At 34.4% G+C, this 19428-nt stretch overlaps 1 protein-coding gene and 1 long non-coding RNA gene across 3 annotated transcripts in view; both read right to left on the reverse strand.

Moving 5' to 3' along the window:
• Positions 1–1982: 1982 nt before the first annotated feature.
• LOC111367809 (probable pectinesterase/pectinesterase inhibitor 51) overlaps positions 1983–19428 on the reverse strand; it is a 23518-nt gene continuing 6072 nt past the window's right edge. The window contains exons 1-2 of one of the 2 annotated variants that reach the window (XM_022988870.1): positions 3038–4348; positions 1983–2701 (exon numbers count right to left, since the gene is read on the reverse strand). In XM_022988870.1, coding sequence (XP_022844638.1) covers positions 2016–2701; positions 3038–4061 — 1710 coding nt within the window. In that variant the 5' untranslated portion in view covers positions 4062–4348 and the 3' untranslated portion in view covers positions 1983–2015. Of the gene's footprint in view, positions 2702–3037; positions 4349–19428 lie in introns of those variants that run through there. The other variant, XM_022988871.1, reaches the window with a different exon arrangement.
• On the reverse strand, positions 13017–16121 carry LOC111367810. The gene is made up of 3 exons (XR_002697892.1): positions 15940–16121; positions 13585–15761; positions 13017–13478 (listed from the first exon to the last, which is right to left on the reverse strand). It is a non-coding gene; the product is annotated as an uncharacterized LOC111367810 (long non-coding RNA).

Genomic DNA, 19428 nt, shown 5'->3' on the forward strand with positions numbered 1-19428 from the left:
CACTAAATCGCATGTTTAATGCGTAATACTAGATATATTTAAAGGCAAATTAAGAGACGGTATTGAACATTCGATGGATCGATAATATTGTTATCATCTGCTTGCAGTGGATGGTGTGATTTTATGAGGATTTTGTGAGTTATTCTTGAGTCGAGACAATGCATATTTAGTGATGCTGAAGAGGACATTAATAAGGCTGGTAAAATATACCTCACTCCTAAGTAGGAGTGGTTGTCTCGTGCTCTTGGCCATATAGATGAACAAAGTCATTTGAGTTCTGGAAATCTCATGGATCATACAAAGTTGGAGTTGTTACTCCTTCAAAGAAAGCGAAGAAGACGTTGATAAAGGTACCTCGTAATATCCACTATACAATAGGTTCGCTTTCTTCATCTAGGAAAATAGACGCTCCCATCATATCAATTTATCATTAGTGTTAGAATTTGGATGTCACCCAAATTCTTTGTTAAAGATAGTTGAGAGTTCTAATTAAAATACACATTAAGACAAATTCTATTTGGAATCTTATTCGAAGTATATTGGACAAATTCTAGTTGAAGTTATATTTGAAAGCCCTATTGAGAGTTGGAATTTATGTTGGACTTCAAGGGATCAAAATAAGGAAACTTTTGAGTATTCTATTTCATTTATCACTCTACTTTTATGGCTTCAATTGTTCCCTATATATATTTGGCTGTTCTCTACAATTTATTTAAGTTGTTTAACCTCATTTTAAGTTAAACAAATTATAAACGCAAAATCTTTGTATTATTTCTCCATATTATAATAATATCTCAATTCTCTGCAAGTTATTTTATTCTTGTGCTCTTGCGATCTATTACTTCATATTGTAACTTAATCTCTTATTTTCTCCAACGACTTGATACTAGATTAATCCATTTTCATCATCCGCTTTTCACAACAAATTGGTATCAGAGTTGTTCAGCTTTCAATAAAGTGGTTCAGATCTAGTCCAGATTATAACAAGTGATATCAGAGTTTTTGGTTTTAAAATTCTTAGGATGATCGAGATTTTGATCAACTTAATAGCTCAACTTGATTTTTCGTGATGGAAACTATGAAGTTTGATGTTCTGTTATTAGATCATAGTACACGATTTTCTTTGTAGCATATTAGGAGGCAAACATTGCTTACTTATATGGTATTGATTTTATTATATTTTTTGCCCATTTCATATTTGTCTTTTACAGACAATGTCTTATATAATTGTGATCTCACCATTGAATAAGTCTGTAATACTCTATTTTCAAATGAGAAGATGAAACATATTGTTAAGGTTAGTTCTTGATAGTGGTTGAGCAAGGGGCAAATTAAGGTCTAACTTCCAAATTTATTGTAAGAATTCGGGGCACTTAATTAAGGATTGCTATAAGTTGCAGAATAGAAAAAATTTGGCCCAATTTTTCGGAAAGGAAAGCAATTAGATGTTTCAGGTGAAATCATTGTTGTAGAAACTTCTAACGGTGATGGAGAACTTTTATTTATTTCTGACTACAACTCAAAACCTGAAGAGAATTGAAATCTTGACACAACTTGCACTTTTCATGTATTATCCAACTGAGAATTGTTTTCAATGTATGAAGAAGTTTCAAAAGTTGTTGTGATGACTGTACTAAAACATCAAATTTGTTATTTATATAGATGTAAAACCAAGAAGAGAATGCCTTGCAGCCTTGGTTACTAGGAGCGCTCCATTGTCGTGTAAATTGTTACGATTTGTAAAGGTTAATCTGTTGGTTCAATTGTAGGATATATGCTAACATATAAAACGGAGTTTTTGTTGTTGACATGCAGAAAGCAGACAATGAATTCTCATTGAAGTTTTTTTAAGGTTGACAGAGAATTTACTTTCTTCCATATGCATAAATAACTTGAGAAGACACTGCTCAAAACTGTTCATTACGTATTGAATGGATCTTAAAGTTCTCTATAACATAATTTAACTTTAACCGTAAAAATTAAGTAGAAACCACAACATTATCTGTGCTCTTCACTCAAGAGGATTTAGGAATCCACTGGTCACCTTGGATGAAATTCTGGACCGTGTACGAGTTTACATGCTCGGCTGGGATCACGCTACTCCACGTGACTCTTTTTGTTGTGTTAGCTCCGGCGCCTTTGTTCTCGAATTCTCCATAATAAAGCGTCTTCAATGCAAAATCACCATCCCAAGGCAGCCAGCCATCTGGTGTAATAAGAGCCTCCAATGTAGAATGAATGAAAACTGTTCTTGAGTACTCCTTCCATGGCCTTCCCAGGTAATTCTTGTGTACACTAGGGTTGCTCTTAAACAAAGCATTATATGCATCAGTGCCGTTAATTGTACAATTTTGAAAGACAAATCCGGTAGATTGGGCAGGGTCCATTCTTCCGTGGGCTGTCACTGCATTAGTCTCACCCTTTTCAGGATCGACTTGTCGAGGAGAAAGAAAGATGAGACAGTCCTGAAAAAATGAAGCTGAATTTCCAAATATGAAATCCACATTGCCTTGAATGCGACATGACTTGTAATACTGGCGGAGGCTATGGGCATATAATGTGTCTTGATTGCCAAGAAACTCGCAATTTTCTATGATGGATTGATCACTATCTGATCGGAAAGCCACTGCTTGATGAGCATTAGGGCCCGCCTTGTTCTCGATAGTAAGTCCACTGGCCATAAATCCATCGCCAAGAACTCCTGTAAGTCGTGAATTGAATTGGATTAAGAGATCTTTTGCATAAATTAACATCAACCAATTAAACTACAAGTGAAGCCTCATGCCTAAGCGTGGAACTCAACCACATAATAATTTCTTTGGATAATGCAGCACTAAACGACAATGCGATGTTGCTAAAAGTTGGTGGCTCCCACAAAGTATTTGGTTAGTAAGTAAATAAAAGTTGTGAATCTAATAAAACTTGTGGTTAAAAATGAAATTTAATTATAAAAACTTTACCAAGCACAAAGTTAAATAATAAACCAAAGGCAAAATATGGTGGAACTTATTGCTGATATAAGCAATAGTCAACTCACCGACGGTGGCAGAATTATATGTGGACACCCCTTCCAGGCCTACATTCAGAGACCCTGTAATGACGGTTTTGCCCATGCCATCCCCCAAGAACGCCACGTTCTTCTTCTCAAATGGGATCCGGACTGTCTCATTATAAACCCCGGTCTGGATCCGGATCACGAACCGTTTTCCCTCCGGCAGGTAATCCGGTGCTGCATTCACCGCGTCCTGCACTGTCTCGTAGGAGCAACCGCCTGTTTTGCACACTGTCACGTCCGCCTTCAGGTCCGAAGGCACTCCACCGACGAACACGGGGTCACCCGACCCGCCTTCCCAGAACCCGTCCCGCTCGGTCTTGGGCGGATCCCAGGACTCGGTTTTATTACCGAAATTGTCATAATTTACAATCATGCCCAATGCATTGCTGCTCAACCCGGCGAGAGAATACAAAAACGCTATCGTTTGATTTATATGAGACGTCTGGTTCGAGTTCTTTAACCCTCCCCAGCAGTCGTATTGATATGCCAGACCCGCACTCATCCATGCGCGTGCGTCTTTGATCTTGCCACTCGCGAGTGCTACATTCGTCATATTAATTCTGCAATATGAATAATGCAGCACCTCTAGACAACTTTTTGCCGCTATAATCTGGTTTACATTCCCTGTGGATGCTTCCAGAATCTCCTGTGCCATGCCTTGAGCCTTTTTAAGATTTTGTGAGGACACCCACATGGCAGTTTGAATTACCTGCATAATTGTAGCGTCGTAAGGCACGTGATTGGATTGAGCCAACGCGGCCTCGCATGTGGGTGGATCACGTGAGGCCTTGCAGGCTTCATGGATGATTTCCTTCGCAGATAGACCGCCGGAAGAAGTATTCTGGCGGTGGCGGGAGGCGGTGGAGAGGGAGAAGAAGAGGATGAGAGATAGAAGGGCCAATGAAACAAGAAAAGAAGCCATTACAATCAAAATCAATTTCAATCTTCTTAATGGCTTGGACAGTATTGGTGGAGATGTGGTTTTTATACATTTTTTTGGCTCCATGATTTGGAGGAAATGAAAATATCTACAATTACAAATCTATTTACTCTTGCCGAAAAATTGAGCGCAAAAATGTGAAAGATTGTGATTAAACTAATTTTGGAATTGATTGATTGGAGGAAAAAGAGTGTGACGTTGGAATACGAAAATTAAAAACGGTTATGGATTGGAGTGTGGGTGTGAGATCAGATCTATGGAATTTGGTTAGATTTGGATCCTGGGTTGGGTCTAGATTTTGCATTAAATGGAATTCCGCCGATGCTAATGTCGTGTCCGTGAGAGATGAAGACGAAGAGAGGGAATCGGCTTATGTCTGGGGAGAGAGAGAATCGGCTTATGTTGAGGGAGAGAGGGGCTAGAGTTCACTCTAGTCCCACCCATTTGTTGGGTGTGGGACCTGTCCCCATGTGAGAGGCGGGTAAACTCCGAGTACAAATGACAAAGAGTAATGCTATTCGTAGTCGTTCATTGCGGTAGTCGTCCTACGTGACATACACATGGCAAGTGATTATTTGATGCATTAATGTGGTAGCTTTTTTATTCATTAATGCATCAAATAATCACATGTCATGTGTATACCACGTAGGGCGACTGCCGCAGTGAGCGACTGCAAATAGCATTATTCAATAACAAAATCCCACTTTTAATTGATTCTAAAAGTCATTATATACAATATATTAAAAAATAATGCTACGAGAAGAGAGAGAGAGAGTTCACTAACATTCTTTCACACTTGTAGCCCCCGTTTGCCCCCATTTTCTAGAAATGAAAATGGGTGGAATAATGATTTTTTGAAAAATGAGTGATTAAAAAATAAGGAAAAATTTTAAATTTAAGTGTAATATTATTTTATGAAAGATTGTGTAGTTAAAAATATGAGAGAAAAAAATGTAATGTAATGTAATGAAATTTAATGTGGGCCAAACAGGTGCAATAAATATTTTACGTCAGGGACGAAAATGCTTAAAAAGAATGGGGATCTATTTGCGCTTAAGAGAATATTATGGTGGGTTATACCTTATACGTGACATTTTTATCGGGACCACAGAGCAGTGGATCGATTTGGTTGGGATGAAATTGCTTAAAAAGATAATATGGGACCTAATTGCAGGTTGGGAACTACTGCAGAGCAATTTTCCAAGGGGCTTAATTGATTCGAAGGGTCATTATCTACAATATATTAAAGAATAATGCTACATCGTCACATCGAGATTCTCATTTAACTTCATCTTTCATTAAGTTTATTACGATTCCACATTGAGATTGCAATTTCAGTTTAGGTGAGATTAAATAATAAATAGAATTAAATAACTCATTTAATTTCATCTTTCATTGTATGTATTGCAATCCAAATGGGGTTAAATAGCATTACTATGTGGGAATTGAAGAAAAACTTTTGAACACCAATTTTATCTCTACGTATTTAACTATATACCTAATATGCCCTCAATTGGTTTACAAAAATATAAATATTTATTATTTAACTTTGATTAAAAATTGTTTTAATTGACAATTACATATGAATATACCTAAGTTTAAGGATGGGCATGCTTTCTCAAACTAGCGGAACCGGACCAAAACCAAATAGAACCTGTCAGTTTAGTTTGATTCCTCTACTAAATGAGTCAATTTTGGGAACGCATGTCGAGAACCAATCGATTTTGGTCCAATTCTCGGTGCTGTCTTGAGAATCAGCAGTGAATTTGATTTTCCTGAATTTCTCTTTTTGTTAGCATCAAGATGCATTAGATCTTTAAACACTAGACTTTAAAATTATCTCACGTTAAAATTTCATTTTCCATACACTTCTTCTTCTTTTCTTTAATGGGTAATCAAAATTAAAATTTAAATAATTTTATAAATACTTTACAAATTCATAATTTTAATGCAACCTAATAGAAAAAATATATTTTTAGTTCAATATTTCACAAGAGTTCAAATTTCTCGTTGTTTTCAAAATGATTGACCATTAAGAATCAAAATCCTAGAGGGTTGCTAAAGATAATTAGGTTATTGTCATACAAATTTTTGTAAGAATTAATTTTAGATCGAAATTTTACCGTTTATGATATGTTCCATAATTTATTCCTTTTTTTGGCCTTTATAGGTTGATCTTGAGCTTTGGAGTGAATTTTTTTTCTTGTTTAATTGTTTTTTTTTTTGTATTATTTTTTTTTTGTATTATTAGATTATAAGAATGTCAAGTGATTTCATACTCTATTTTTATCTATTTTCAGTTTCACAAGTTGTTTCATACTTTATTTTTACAATTTTTTCAATATAGAGAATCGGATCGGACCAAATCAGAATCGGTTCGATCAGTTCCGATTTGATTCCATAGTTGGATGTAGAACCAACGGTTCCATTTCAAATATTATCATTGGTATTCGGTTTAGTTCGATTCGATTCGATTCGATTCGATTCGGTTACCTTTAGAAACAGATCGAACCAAATTGTGCCCACTCCTACCTAAGTTTAGATAAAAATTGAATTCCAAATGATTCAATTTATTTCCACTAAATAAGATAATTAATAATTATTATTGCTTTCTAAAATTAAGTCAATTAATTTCCGCTAAACTCAATTATTATTAATTGTTAATACACAATTAAATGAAAACATTATTACATACAATTAAAAAAAATTATATAAATATATTTTTTCCCCAAAACGTTAATATGTATTAATGTTTTTAATCATTATTAAACATTTGTTCATAAGTAATTAATTATTTGAATAATTATTGTTGAAATTCTAAATTGTCAACATAATTTTGATTGAGAACATTACTTGTTTTAGTGTTCTAAAAAGCGTAATGCATGATAATGTGTGGAATTCAACCTTCGATCGATGCACACCTAGGAGAAGCTTGGGCATAAAAAGGCATAAAAAGAATTTTTATTTTAATATTATTTTAAATTTTGAATTAATTAAAAATCGTTTAGTGATACATACAAATTATAGTACCAAATGCGATTTTTAGGGCTGAGCAAAATAAATATATTTTCAAACAATAAACAAGATATATTATAATAGTGCTAATTGAAGTATTTGGAGATTTTTTTTAAAAAAATTAATTCGTAAAAGATAGGAAAACAATTAATTAACTTAACAAAATATAAATAACTTTTATACAATAGTACAATACACTACTACCAAATGAAAAATACAACACATTGCAGACAAACCAAATATCCAACTTCATTTTGTTTTCTTCTCTTAGCAGTAGCAAAATGTTGGATTTAATGAAAAAATCATTATGAATCGATGTTTGAATTACCATAGTTCCATGACAAATAAAATGTTCAAAGTTCAAGATGAAGATAGTTATGATGATCCCTCGTTCTAGATGAAGAACCTAGCACCGTGGTTCTCGATAGATATACAGACATGATAAAAATAAATATTAATTTTGCACTAAGTGATGTGTGCTTAATTTCATAAAGATTGGAGCTAAAAATATTCACAAATTTATTTGGGGACCAAGTGTTGCATTTATAAATGCTCGGACCCTAACTGTGATTTCCCTTTATACTAATGTTGACCTTGGGACTTGGACCTTTCACATGGTCAATCGAGAGTCATTTCACGTGTTCCTCCTTGCGCACAAGAGCAAACGGTTAGGCGTACTCAGTCGGTACCAGCAGGGGTGGTGGCTGCCGCATATATTTCGACAGTCAAGTCAATGGACGATGGTGGCGACGATGCTTAAATTGTGCAAGAGACAATGGGGAGGAGAATATATATTACTCAGTCGTGGAGTGCTTGGATTAGAAAAATTAAATTTTTCTCTGACTAAGCCCTTGGTATTTAAAGGCAAAGGATACCGTTGAATACGAGACATGTGTATACATCTGACGATATGAGACTTCTATTCATAGGCGTCAATCAGTCGCATCCTAGGAGGGGTGGACAATTAATTTTTCTGATATTTAAGTTGACATAAGGCAGAGATGTCACATCAATTAATCCATAAAGATAGAGGATTCTGACACAGAGATACATCTCTGAAACTGGCGATGGAGGGGCTTTGCACTCCTCTGCTACATGATGCTTCGAGTTTCCTCACACTTCGGTATCAAAGGATGCGTTGGACGATATTACTTTGGTAATGCCTCTCACAGCACGTCGACTAGGGGTTTGATAAAGGCTTATACCACTTCAGTAACGTCTCGGCTTGCCAGATGGGCTCTTGTTGGGAAGTAGATCTGACGCGGTGAAGGGGTTGGTGAGGTGTGTAACAACTAATACTCAGATTTCGACCTAAGTTGGATCATAAATTTGACCAAGACGAGACCGAGATTTCACTATAACTCTCACTCTCTCTCTCTCTCTCTGCTTTGCATTATGGCAAAAACTGAAAATTCCAACTACATTATATTCTGGGAATACAGCTATTTACATCCACAATTTTTATGTATACATCCACTTTTAAAAAGATAATTATATTATTTTTTTTTGTCTTATATAAATTTACCTAAATAGACATATATAAAATTAAATAAAAATATATTGTTTTAAATTTATCCACTAATGTTTATTTTCAAAAATTCTTTTAAACATTTCTATATTCTTTTAAAGTTTGTGCTTAACTAAAATTTTAATAATCATATATAAAATATCATCTTTAACTATAATCATAAAACCCTAATCATAAAATATCCTCTTCAATGGAAATTTAAAAATAAAAATAAAAAAATCAACACATTATTTGAGTTATAAAAACTGAAATCTTATTTTTTAATTTTTTTTAAATATTGATTTGACAGATGAAACTATACAAGAAATTTCAAAATATGTTTCAATACCTGTGAAAATATTCTTGTATTATAAAAAGAAAAAAAACTTAAAAATTAAAATTACCAACCAAAACACAAACAATCAAAATTTATGAGCTTATAAGAAAAAAAATTAATTATATATGATTCTAAGAGAAATTTGTTTGGTTGTGCAATATACTCTTGAGAGAATCCTATAAATTTAAGAAAAAAATTTGCTAATCTTTATAATTAAATATTAAACCACAGACATAACAATATAGAAAATAAAAAGTAAGAGCCAAATTAAATTTTAATGGTGAATGGATGAATATAGTGTTTATCAAAACTGTATTAGGAATGTATTTATAGTGAGATGAATATATAAAATATGTATGGATCTAGAATGTCTAAATGAATGAATTTAATAAGGACAATACCAAATAGAAAATCGATGCTTACCATAAAAATATAAACCAACCGAATTATGATAGAATTAAACAAAACTACATATCCACCAATGACCATTTAAAAAATTACTTATTAAGTACTCTTCTAGTAACTTTGACAACCAGTATTTCCAAACAATTAAAAGTTTTAACAAATATTCTTTTTATTGTCAATATAGATTACTTTATATATAAATGAGTTTTAACAAATATTCATTTTATTGTCAATATCAAATCCATCGTAATTTATTTATTTTGATCATAATATCTATTTTATGGTCAAAATAAGTAAAAAAAAATTCTTAAATATGAATTAGTAATGAATGAAAACATACGTAATTTAGAAAAATGCGTAGTGTCTCTAACTATTAAAATAAGTAATTATTTTTAGATCTAATAAATACAAATTATCTGCAATAAAATTTACTTAATAATTATAACTAAATTTTAGTCAAATATGCATTAAATAGAATATCGAATTTGACAATTTGAATAATTGAGATTGTACTTGGATTGAGATTTAAATTAGAGCTGGACTAATGCTGATATCTGGGCCAAAATGAAAAAAAAAAAAAAGAAAAAAAAAAAGGGAAAATTAGACCCAATACCTCTAAAACTAATTAATTAGAATAATACCCTAAAAATAATTAAAACTTTTACTCTGTAATTAATAAGCTCAAATTCTCCCAACTTCATCACCAGCACGTCCTAAATCATCTCCCTCAAAAACTACACCATCACTAACTGAAGGAAACTAAAACCCCAACAATGCACGCCAAAATCCTTGTCAATGCCTACGCCTAAATCAACATCCCCAAGACCGGCACCAAATTCTGCTCAATTTCAAGTTCAACTAGGTTTTTTTTTTTTTCCCTTTTTGATTTTATTTGCTTTATGTTTATTTATTTTGATGTGATTAAATGAAGTATTTGTTTTTCTTATGAATGGGATTTTCATTTTATGCTAGTTTATCTAGTTATATTGGAAATATTAAATAATTTTTGAAGTAAAATGATATAATTTTGGTCTTTTTGATTCGGAAAATGAACGTATAAATGAAAAAATTGGTCTGAAAAAAGATGAGAAAAAGCTATTCTTCTGAGGTTTTAGTGGTTGGTGTCCCTATATTAATAGTTTGTTTTTCAAATGAATTAATCTGATTGTGTAAATAGTGCGTTTGTATAACTTTTATTTTCAATTTATAGTGGGTAATCTTTGATTGGCACTTGAATCCTTATATTAGTTGCAACTCGTACATAAGTATGCTCTTAACATGGATTAATTGTTGTTCTTGTTGGCGATTATTGGGATGTATATTTCAAGATGAAGTAATATGGATTAAAAGGTTTGAAAGAATTGTTTGCAATGAAAATTCTTTAGTATTTTATGTATTTTTTTCTCGTACTTGTAGATAATGTATGTTAAAATTAGAAATTTCATCATACTCGACGAATGCAAAAATAGATTGTAATCTTGTTCTCTATCATTGCATTCCTCTTTTAGCGATATGAGGAAGAACCTATGTGTAGGAAGAAGGTACAGGAAGAAAATATTTTTTTGGTGTTGGTATTTGATGGGTTTTGTGCATTGTGATTATATGTAAATAACATATTTTCAGCATTGTGGATGTCACGACTCTTAGCATATTGGTCCATAAGTACCATGTACGAACTAAACACTGGTTTGCCTCTTTTCTTCTTAGCAGCCTTTTGCAGTATAGAGTTGGCCTTTTCTACTTGTTCGACATCAATGTAAAGCTTCACAAGTGCATCCCAAGTTAGTGGTCCGATGACATAGCCACTTTCAACCATTCCCTTTACGAGGTCTTTTCCTTTGGCCAACATTTTATGTTGTGCATTAACATTTAGTAGAATCTGGGATCTTTTCATCTGATTGTATACTGTATTGCTTTAATGCTTGTACATATTTATGTAATTGGTGTATACTTGCATGTATGGGATGTATAAAATGTACATGCATGTGAATTCTTGGTATTGAGTCGAATATGGAATCTTTTTCATTGTGGATGCAGCTCTATAGTTTAATATTGGTGTATCTTAATGGTTCATTGGCATAGGAGAATCAAGAAGTTTGACCCTATAAAGAAATTTGTCACTTTTTTGAATTTTTAACTTCCAACTTATTGGTAGTTATGTTTCTAAAAATGAAGTTATGTTCTATTTTTAGTTAATAGAAGTGAAGTATAATCGCAAATAGACAACGTGCAAAAGAAAATCAGCCATCATTTAGATGTTTTGATTGATGTTAAATATTATTTCTCTTTTTGGGGTATTTGTCACTTTTTGGAGTATTCGTTACTTTTTTAAGTTATATCAATTTATGCAACTGATTCCAAGATTTTGATTAATGTTTTGTCATTTTTATTTTCTGCCATTTTTATTTTTATTTTGAATTTGTGACACTTTTTTAAAAGTTGTCACTTTTTTTTAATTGTCTTTTTTTGAATTTTTGTCACCTTTTTAATCTATGTACCTTTTTTTAATTTGTGTTACTTTTTTGAATTTTTCATTTTTTTAAATTTCTATCATTCTTTTGAATTTTTGGAGTGAAATGTTTCAAAAATCACTGAATTTATGCATTGGTCACGGATTAATCACTGAACTATAAAATGCTTTAAAATGCTCACTGAACTTGTCCCGTTTGCACTCCATCCTTCACTCTGCAAAATCTGTTAATTTTTCTGCTGACGTTGAGGACTGTAATCTTGCGTGGCCATAGATGGCGTGCCACATCAATGATTCATCCTACTCACAATTAATAATTATTACAAAACCTATAAAAAAAACCAAAAATAGGACATTTGAAATCTGAAACTGTGTTCTTCATGTGGACACGATTTCCTTTTTTTCACAAATCACGTTTTAAAAAAAATGAAAGAAAACATAAAAACACACAACTGGAAGCTCTAATTCATGCCCTTGTTCTTCCCCAAATTAATGAAGTGGAAGCTCCTAAAAAACCCTACCCATTCCTTCATCTTCTCCATAAATCATACCAAAATACTCACATTGTTCTACTCCCATCTGATTGTAGCCCATAACCTAGTAGCAGAACGCTAGCACCTCAAACAATTTGTAGCCGAACGAAGGCAATGCGGTGATAATATCCGAAGCACCCGGACAGAGAGGTGCACAAAGCTTATGCTATTGTGGTCACTTGGGATGTGTGAGGACTTAATGGACGGGAACAAATCTCCGATGGAGGTTTATTAGATGTCGTTTCTATGGGAAGCCTGAAGCGTGCAATTTCTTTGATTGGGTCGATGAGTCATCGGATGTTGGGTACACGCTTGTAATAAACGGGCTACTATGTTCAAAGAACAGACTCGAAGAAGAGAATAGGAAAAATTGAAAAATTCTAAAGATGTACAAGGTTGCATTTTGGGCAGTCCTTATATTTATTTTTATTAGTTTGTTTTTCTAATAGTGTGTATTAGTGTAATGTAGTATGTATGGGAATGGAGTTGAAGTAAATTGCAGGCAGTTTGGTGTAATGTAGTGAATTTCAACCCCGATTATTTGCTCTGAATTTTAGTAATTGCACAACGTAGTTGCATGTGTTGTTAATTCCATTTGTTGGTGACTACAATTTGTTGCACTTGATGAGTTGCTCTTTTGCCAAATGCTTAGCACTAAATGAAGATTGAATTGCTTACAACAATATAAATAAAGAAATACTGTCAACTTGAATTGCTCACAACGATATAAATAAAGAAAGGCTTCCAAATGATATAAATAAAGAAACTTTCCATAAGGTAATATTTGGATAATTTTCATAACATAAAGATCATCTCCAAAAATATTCAAACACATCAAGCTATATATACATTTCCTTGACCATTCAATTTCAACCCATAAAACTGTCTACTTCCGAGTTATCCACATTGACAAAGCTATAGTCATTGGTCCAAAACCTACAAAAGTTGTTTTCATTCAAAGCTATCCACGATTCCATGATGTACGAGATGTAGCTGCAATTGTGTTTGCATGTCGTCGTGCGTGAACTCTAGCAGCCCGTAATTATGAGGACTCATGAGCTTGTATTTCTTGTAGCATATCAACCATTCCTTCCAATGTTTTTGTTGGTCTATCAGTCCGTCTTTCATTTCCAGCAGTTGGTAGTATATTCGAATCATTAGCGTCAGGTGATCGACTTGTCGATGGATGATTGCATCTGCTAGTAGACAATTTTCCCTATTCAAATATGCAAGCAGTTAATGTAAAGCTTAAACACAATTTATTGAAGCGTTAATTAATGTAAAATTTAAATAAAAGATAATAATCATCATATTTGTCTTACGCTTGCAAGTACTTCGTGGTTGGTTGGGATTCAACCTCTGACAAAGGAGCATCCAACATGTCCTACAATAATAAATGGAAAACATCAGTCAAAGGTCATACATTTCAAAACTGCTCATAATATAAAATGACTTACATCTAGTACAACATATGGTGTGGAATGATGCCTTGTGTTGTGTCCACGCACACTGCTAATGGAGCATGTCATTATTACTTGTCCATTTTTTCTAACATACGATCTCCCTTGCGTATGCACCACGACTTCCTCTGCGTTTTTCCTTCTTTTAGTCTGTCTTCGTCCTTTAGTTGTAACTGTCTAGTTTGGTGGCTTAATCGGTTCCGCTTCAACCTCTGCCCACATGCTTCGACCATTAATAGGGCTCAAGATGTTTCTATAGCAATTCAAATAAGACTCGTTAGTGTAACAATTGTTGACATATTCTTCAAGGTCGTTCCTACAGTGCAAAAAGACTGTCATAGTGTGTATACACGGTATTCCCGTCAACTCCCAACGTCTACAAGCACAACTTCTTTCCTCGAGGTCAACCACATATGTACCATAACTACAATTGACTTTCCATTTAGGACCACTAGAAAAATGTACTATGCACTCTCTTGATCTCTCAACAATAGAGTGCACTCTTCTTTTGATCTTAGGACAAATTCAACCTTCATAACCACTCATTTTATCTCGCCTCAACTGAATTCGCTTCATAAATGTTAACTGTATGGATGTCAACATGTCCAAAATCATTTTCTTGCGGTCTTCTAATAGAGTCTTGTTGAAAACCTCACAGCCGTTGTTCAACAAGATGTCACACTTTGACTGCGCTCCAAAGTGTGATTTACTCCATTCACAGGGTGGTCTTTCCATCAACCACTTGAAAGCATCTTCGCTCACATTTCGTATTTGTTGCATCTAATGTGTATAATCTGAAATAGTAGTAGACTTTGCGGCACACCAAAGATAGTCCTTCAATGTTTTTCCTTTGAAGCCGGCGCTAAAAAAGTTAGAGTACATGTGGCGTACGCAAATCCTATGCTCGGCAACCAGAAATAATTCGTTGACAACATTTTGCATTCCCTTTTGGCGATTTGTCATTATAGTCCAGCCACTTCCATTGCCAATATGAACGTCACTTTCTAGATGTGTCATGAACCACCTCCAAGCTAAGGTTCTCTTTTTGAACTACGGTGCACGCAATGGGATATATGCAGCCATTCGCATCATGACCAACAACTGTCAACATTATTTCACTAAAACATCCACGCAAATGGCAGCCATCAACTCCGATAACTTTTCTACAACCATTGACAAAACCCTTATTGCATACTTCGAAACAGATATAGATTCCTTGGAAAACTTGATTGTGGTTGGCAATGATGACTGTTGAACCCGGGTTAGTCCTTAAAACCTCTGCAACATAACACCACAACTTACCAAATTGCTCGTCAATTTTTCCATGCAATAATTCCTTTGCATACCGTCTCATTTTCCATGCCACATTTCGAGTAATATCAGTCTTCAAATCATCCTTCACTGTCGCAAGTATACTCTTAGTCTTCCATTTCGAGTCTGCCTTAAACTGCTCAATATAACAGTTAGTCAGGAAGACATAATTGCAATGTCTGTTGTATTGGTCTCGGCTGCATGTGTGATTCGGAGAATACGACTTAACTTGGAGACTTCCTATCCGACCTACAATGGATGCCCATATCATCCAATTACAACTAGGTTTGCAAATTCCCTATACTCGTGTCCCATCGTTAGCCTTAAATTTGACATTATACCCATTCAAAGCTCCGTAAGTCCTTACTGCCTTTCAAAACTCTACAACATCCTTAAAGAGCTGACCAACAACGAATTGTGGATTACTCATGTTAGCCTCTACCCAAAACTGTGGAAATTGATACCCAACATCATCATCAGATGAACAACAGACACAAGCTCCTCAGATGAAGTGTACTCTAAATCATCAATCTCAGCATCAACTTCAACATCATGCTCATTCACATCATTCAATTCACCCACGTTCAAACCAACCTCAATCTCATCTGTCACATTGCGTTCATATAAATTATCGTCTTCTCTAGAGTCTAACTCATTACCAGAATCAGTGAAGATTGGGTCCTCGTTTGAGGAATTTTCAGTCCCATCTAGAGCGTTTTCATCATTCCCTGAACCATTGAATTTTGGATGTCCATGCGGCCAAAAAAGAAGAAAATATAATTATACTTATAGCCCATATTCATAAAGCAGATAACTATCACATAAATCCAACACAAAAAGATAACTTTAGACTGACATCACGTGCGAAAATAACAAATGAAATATAAAATATTTGTTCTAGTTTACCTTCAAGTGGTCTCTCCATGTGCATAATGTGTAAATATTGAACAACTGGGTTCGATTGTGGGGACGGATCTCCAATATTGACTGTTAGAGTTCATCAACAAATGAGTAGGGTTTTTGAGGAGCTTTCACTTCACTGATTTGGAGAAGAACAAGGGCATGAATTTGGGTTTTCAGTTGCATGTTTTTTTTTTTTTTTTAAACGTGATTTGTGAAAAAAGGAAATCGTGTCCACATGAAGAACACGGTTTCAGATTTCAAATGTCTTTTTTTTTTTTTAGATTTTATAATAATTATTAATTGTGAGTAGGATGAATCATTGATGTGGCACGCCGTCTATGGCTACGCTAGATTACCATCCTCCACATTAGCAAAAAAATTAACAGATTTTGGGGAGTGAGGGATGGAATGCAAGCGGGACAAGTTCAGTGAGCATTTTATAATTCAGTGATTAATCCATGACCAATGCATAAGTTCAGTGATTTTTGAAACATTTCACTCAAATTTTGTTACTTTTTTTTTGTCATTTTTTTTTAGTGTTTATTACCTCACCTTCTTGATTTTTATCACTTTTTTAGTGAGAAACATCATTTTTTTTAATAAAAGCGATATTGTATGAAATTTTTTAATAAAAAAGTGACACAATTTCCCTTTTTAATTTTACACAGTATTTTTTACTTCTAAAAACCTTTTCATATGATTTTTCAAATCACCCTTAAGTTTAAGGGTATTTTTGTAAGTTGCCCAAATTTTTTCTTAGAAATTTATATGGGCTAGGGGACATTGTTGGGCTACATCCATCTCTATTTTGGTTAGTTAATATTGATCAACACACATCTTCTCATAACAAACCAAGTAGCGAATAATTCTACCTACTTCTCCTATTGGCCAAGTCTATTTTCCACTGGAGAAAATAATAAAGACCAACACTAAATCGCATGTTTAATGCATAACACTAGATATATTTGAAGGCAAATTAAGAGATGAGATTGAATGTTCGATGGGTCGATAATAATGTTCTCATTTGCCTGCATGGATGGTGCAATTTTGTGAGAATATTGGGAGTTGTTCATGAGTCGAGATAATGCACATTTAGCGAATGTTGAAGGCGAATGTTGAAGGGGATATTAATGACGCTGGTAACAGATACCTCAATCTTAAGCAGGAGTGGTTGTCTCGTGCTCTTGGCCATATAGACGAACAAAGTCATTTGATTTTAGAAAATGTCATGGATCATACGAAGTTGAAGTTGTTACTCCTTCAAAGAAATTGAAGAAGGCATTGATAAAGGTGACAAGCCAGTCGTAATATCCACACGCTTATAACGCTTCATGCTTATTGCTTCACATAGTTGAGAGATTGTCGTACTTGATTGTTATTTGTATAGTTTACATGTAAAACCGAGAAGAGAATTCCTTGCGACCTTGGTTACTTGGAGTGCTCCATTGTCGTGTAAATTGCTACGATTTATGAAGTTTAATCTATTGGTTAAGATGTAGGATATATGCTAATGAATAAAACGGAGTTTGTGTTGTGTTAATATGCAGAAAAGCACACAATGAATTCTCATTGAAGTTGTTTTCAAGGTTTACAGAGAATTTCTTTCTGCCATATACGTAAATAACTTGAGAAGACACTGCTCAAAAGTCAAAACAATTCATTATGTTTTGGATGGATCTTATACTTCTACTATCACATAATTTAACTTTTACTAACTATAACAATTAAGTAGTGTAAAGATAAGCCAACCTACAGCTCATCACTCAATCAGTTAATCAACTTATCTTGTCTATTGATTTATCAGCTTATCAGCCATTTCTGTTACACCAACAATACCAGATTATGCTGCAGAAATTCTATTATTAATGGATTCCAGCTACAGCCCATGATTCAAGGAAATTGCTACAGCTGTGTATTCTAGAATACTTTTGTAACTTATTCCCCAAGCTCAATAACGTGTATAAATTCCTCTCAACTGAAGCTGCTGTAAATTGTGTATTGAATATACAAGAAAATATAGATTACAATTTTTTTACTTGGTATCAGAGCATACAATGGCCAACGCCAATGATACACCACTAAACACCAATTCCAACCCTTCTCCATCATCAGAATCAAGCACAATGGTGCCTCCAGTGCAGGGAAGCAACCATTTCTCATCATCTGGTGTCTACCTAACTCAAATGTTGTCTGTCAAGCTTGACAAGAACAACTTTCTGCTATGGCAAAACATGATACTCCCTATTATAAGAGGACACAATCTGGATGGATACATTCTGGGGACAAAGGTGTGTCCTCCAGAATTCATTGGTACCAAAATCTCTGGAGATGCAGGAATGATGGTTGAGATGAAAAAGAATCCTGAATATGATCAGTGGATGTCAACAGATCAGCTGCTAATGGGGTGGCTTTACTCATCAATGACCCCTGAAATAGCTATGAGGGTCATGGGCTGCAGCAACTCCAGCAAATTGTGGGCTGCATTAAAAGAGAGCTATGGCATCCAAAACAAATCCAGAATAACATTTCTCACTGGGGAACTTCAGAAATCAAGGAAGGGAACATTGAGCATCGATCAATACCTCAGCAAAGTAAAGCTTCTGGCAGACAATCTTGAGATTGCTGGAAAAACCATCCCTCACTCGGATCTTGTAACTCAGGTCCTGGCTGGTTTGGATGAAGAATACACACCCATTGTTGTTCAAATCAATGGCAGAGACTCCATCTCTTGGGGAGAACTCCAATCAACACTCATGACTTATGAAAGCAGACTTGAACATCTCAATTTGGTGAAAAATGAAATGGCAGAAATTAACCTCAATCAAACATCAATCAATTTCACCCAAAAACCAGGATTAAGCAACCATCACTTCAGAACCTACAGGCCAAATAATGGCGGGAGATTCAACAAAGGAGGAAGAAGAGGCAGATACAAAGGTGGTGGCTTCAACATCAGTGACAAACCTGTCTGTCAAGTATGTGGCAAAATTGGACATAAGGCAAATATCTGCAACTTTAGATATGATGAACGCTATACAGGAAAACCACCAAACCAGGGAAGTAGCTATAGCTCATCACCAACAGTCTTTATGGCATCTCCCAACACTGTAAGTGATCCTGCCTGGTTTGCAGACACGGGAGCCAGTAACCATGTCACTGCAGAAATGGAAAACATAAATTCAGCAAGTGAGTACACTGGTAAGGAAAAAATTGTAGTTGGCAATGGAAATAGATTGCATATTTCACATATTGGCATGAATCACTTGAATACCTTAATAGACAAACCACTTGTGTTGAAAAAATTGCTGCATGTACCTGCAATAAAAAAAACCTCATAAGTGTTTCTCAACTAACATCTGATAATAATGTCTATATGGAATTTCATTCAAATTGCTGTTTTGTTAAGGACAAGCAAACGAGGGAAGTAATGCTACAAGGGAAGCTTAAAGAAGGGTTGTATCAGCTGGAACTTCATCATCTAAACACTGAACC

The sequence above is a fragment of the Olea europaea genome, chromosome 18 (assembly GCF_002742605.1).
Source record: "Olea europaea var. sylvestris chromosome 18, O_europaea_v1, whole genome shotgun sequence".
NCBI lineage: Eukaryota > Viridiplantae > Streptophyta > Magnoliopsida > Lamiales > Oleaceae > Olea > Olea europaea.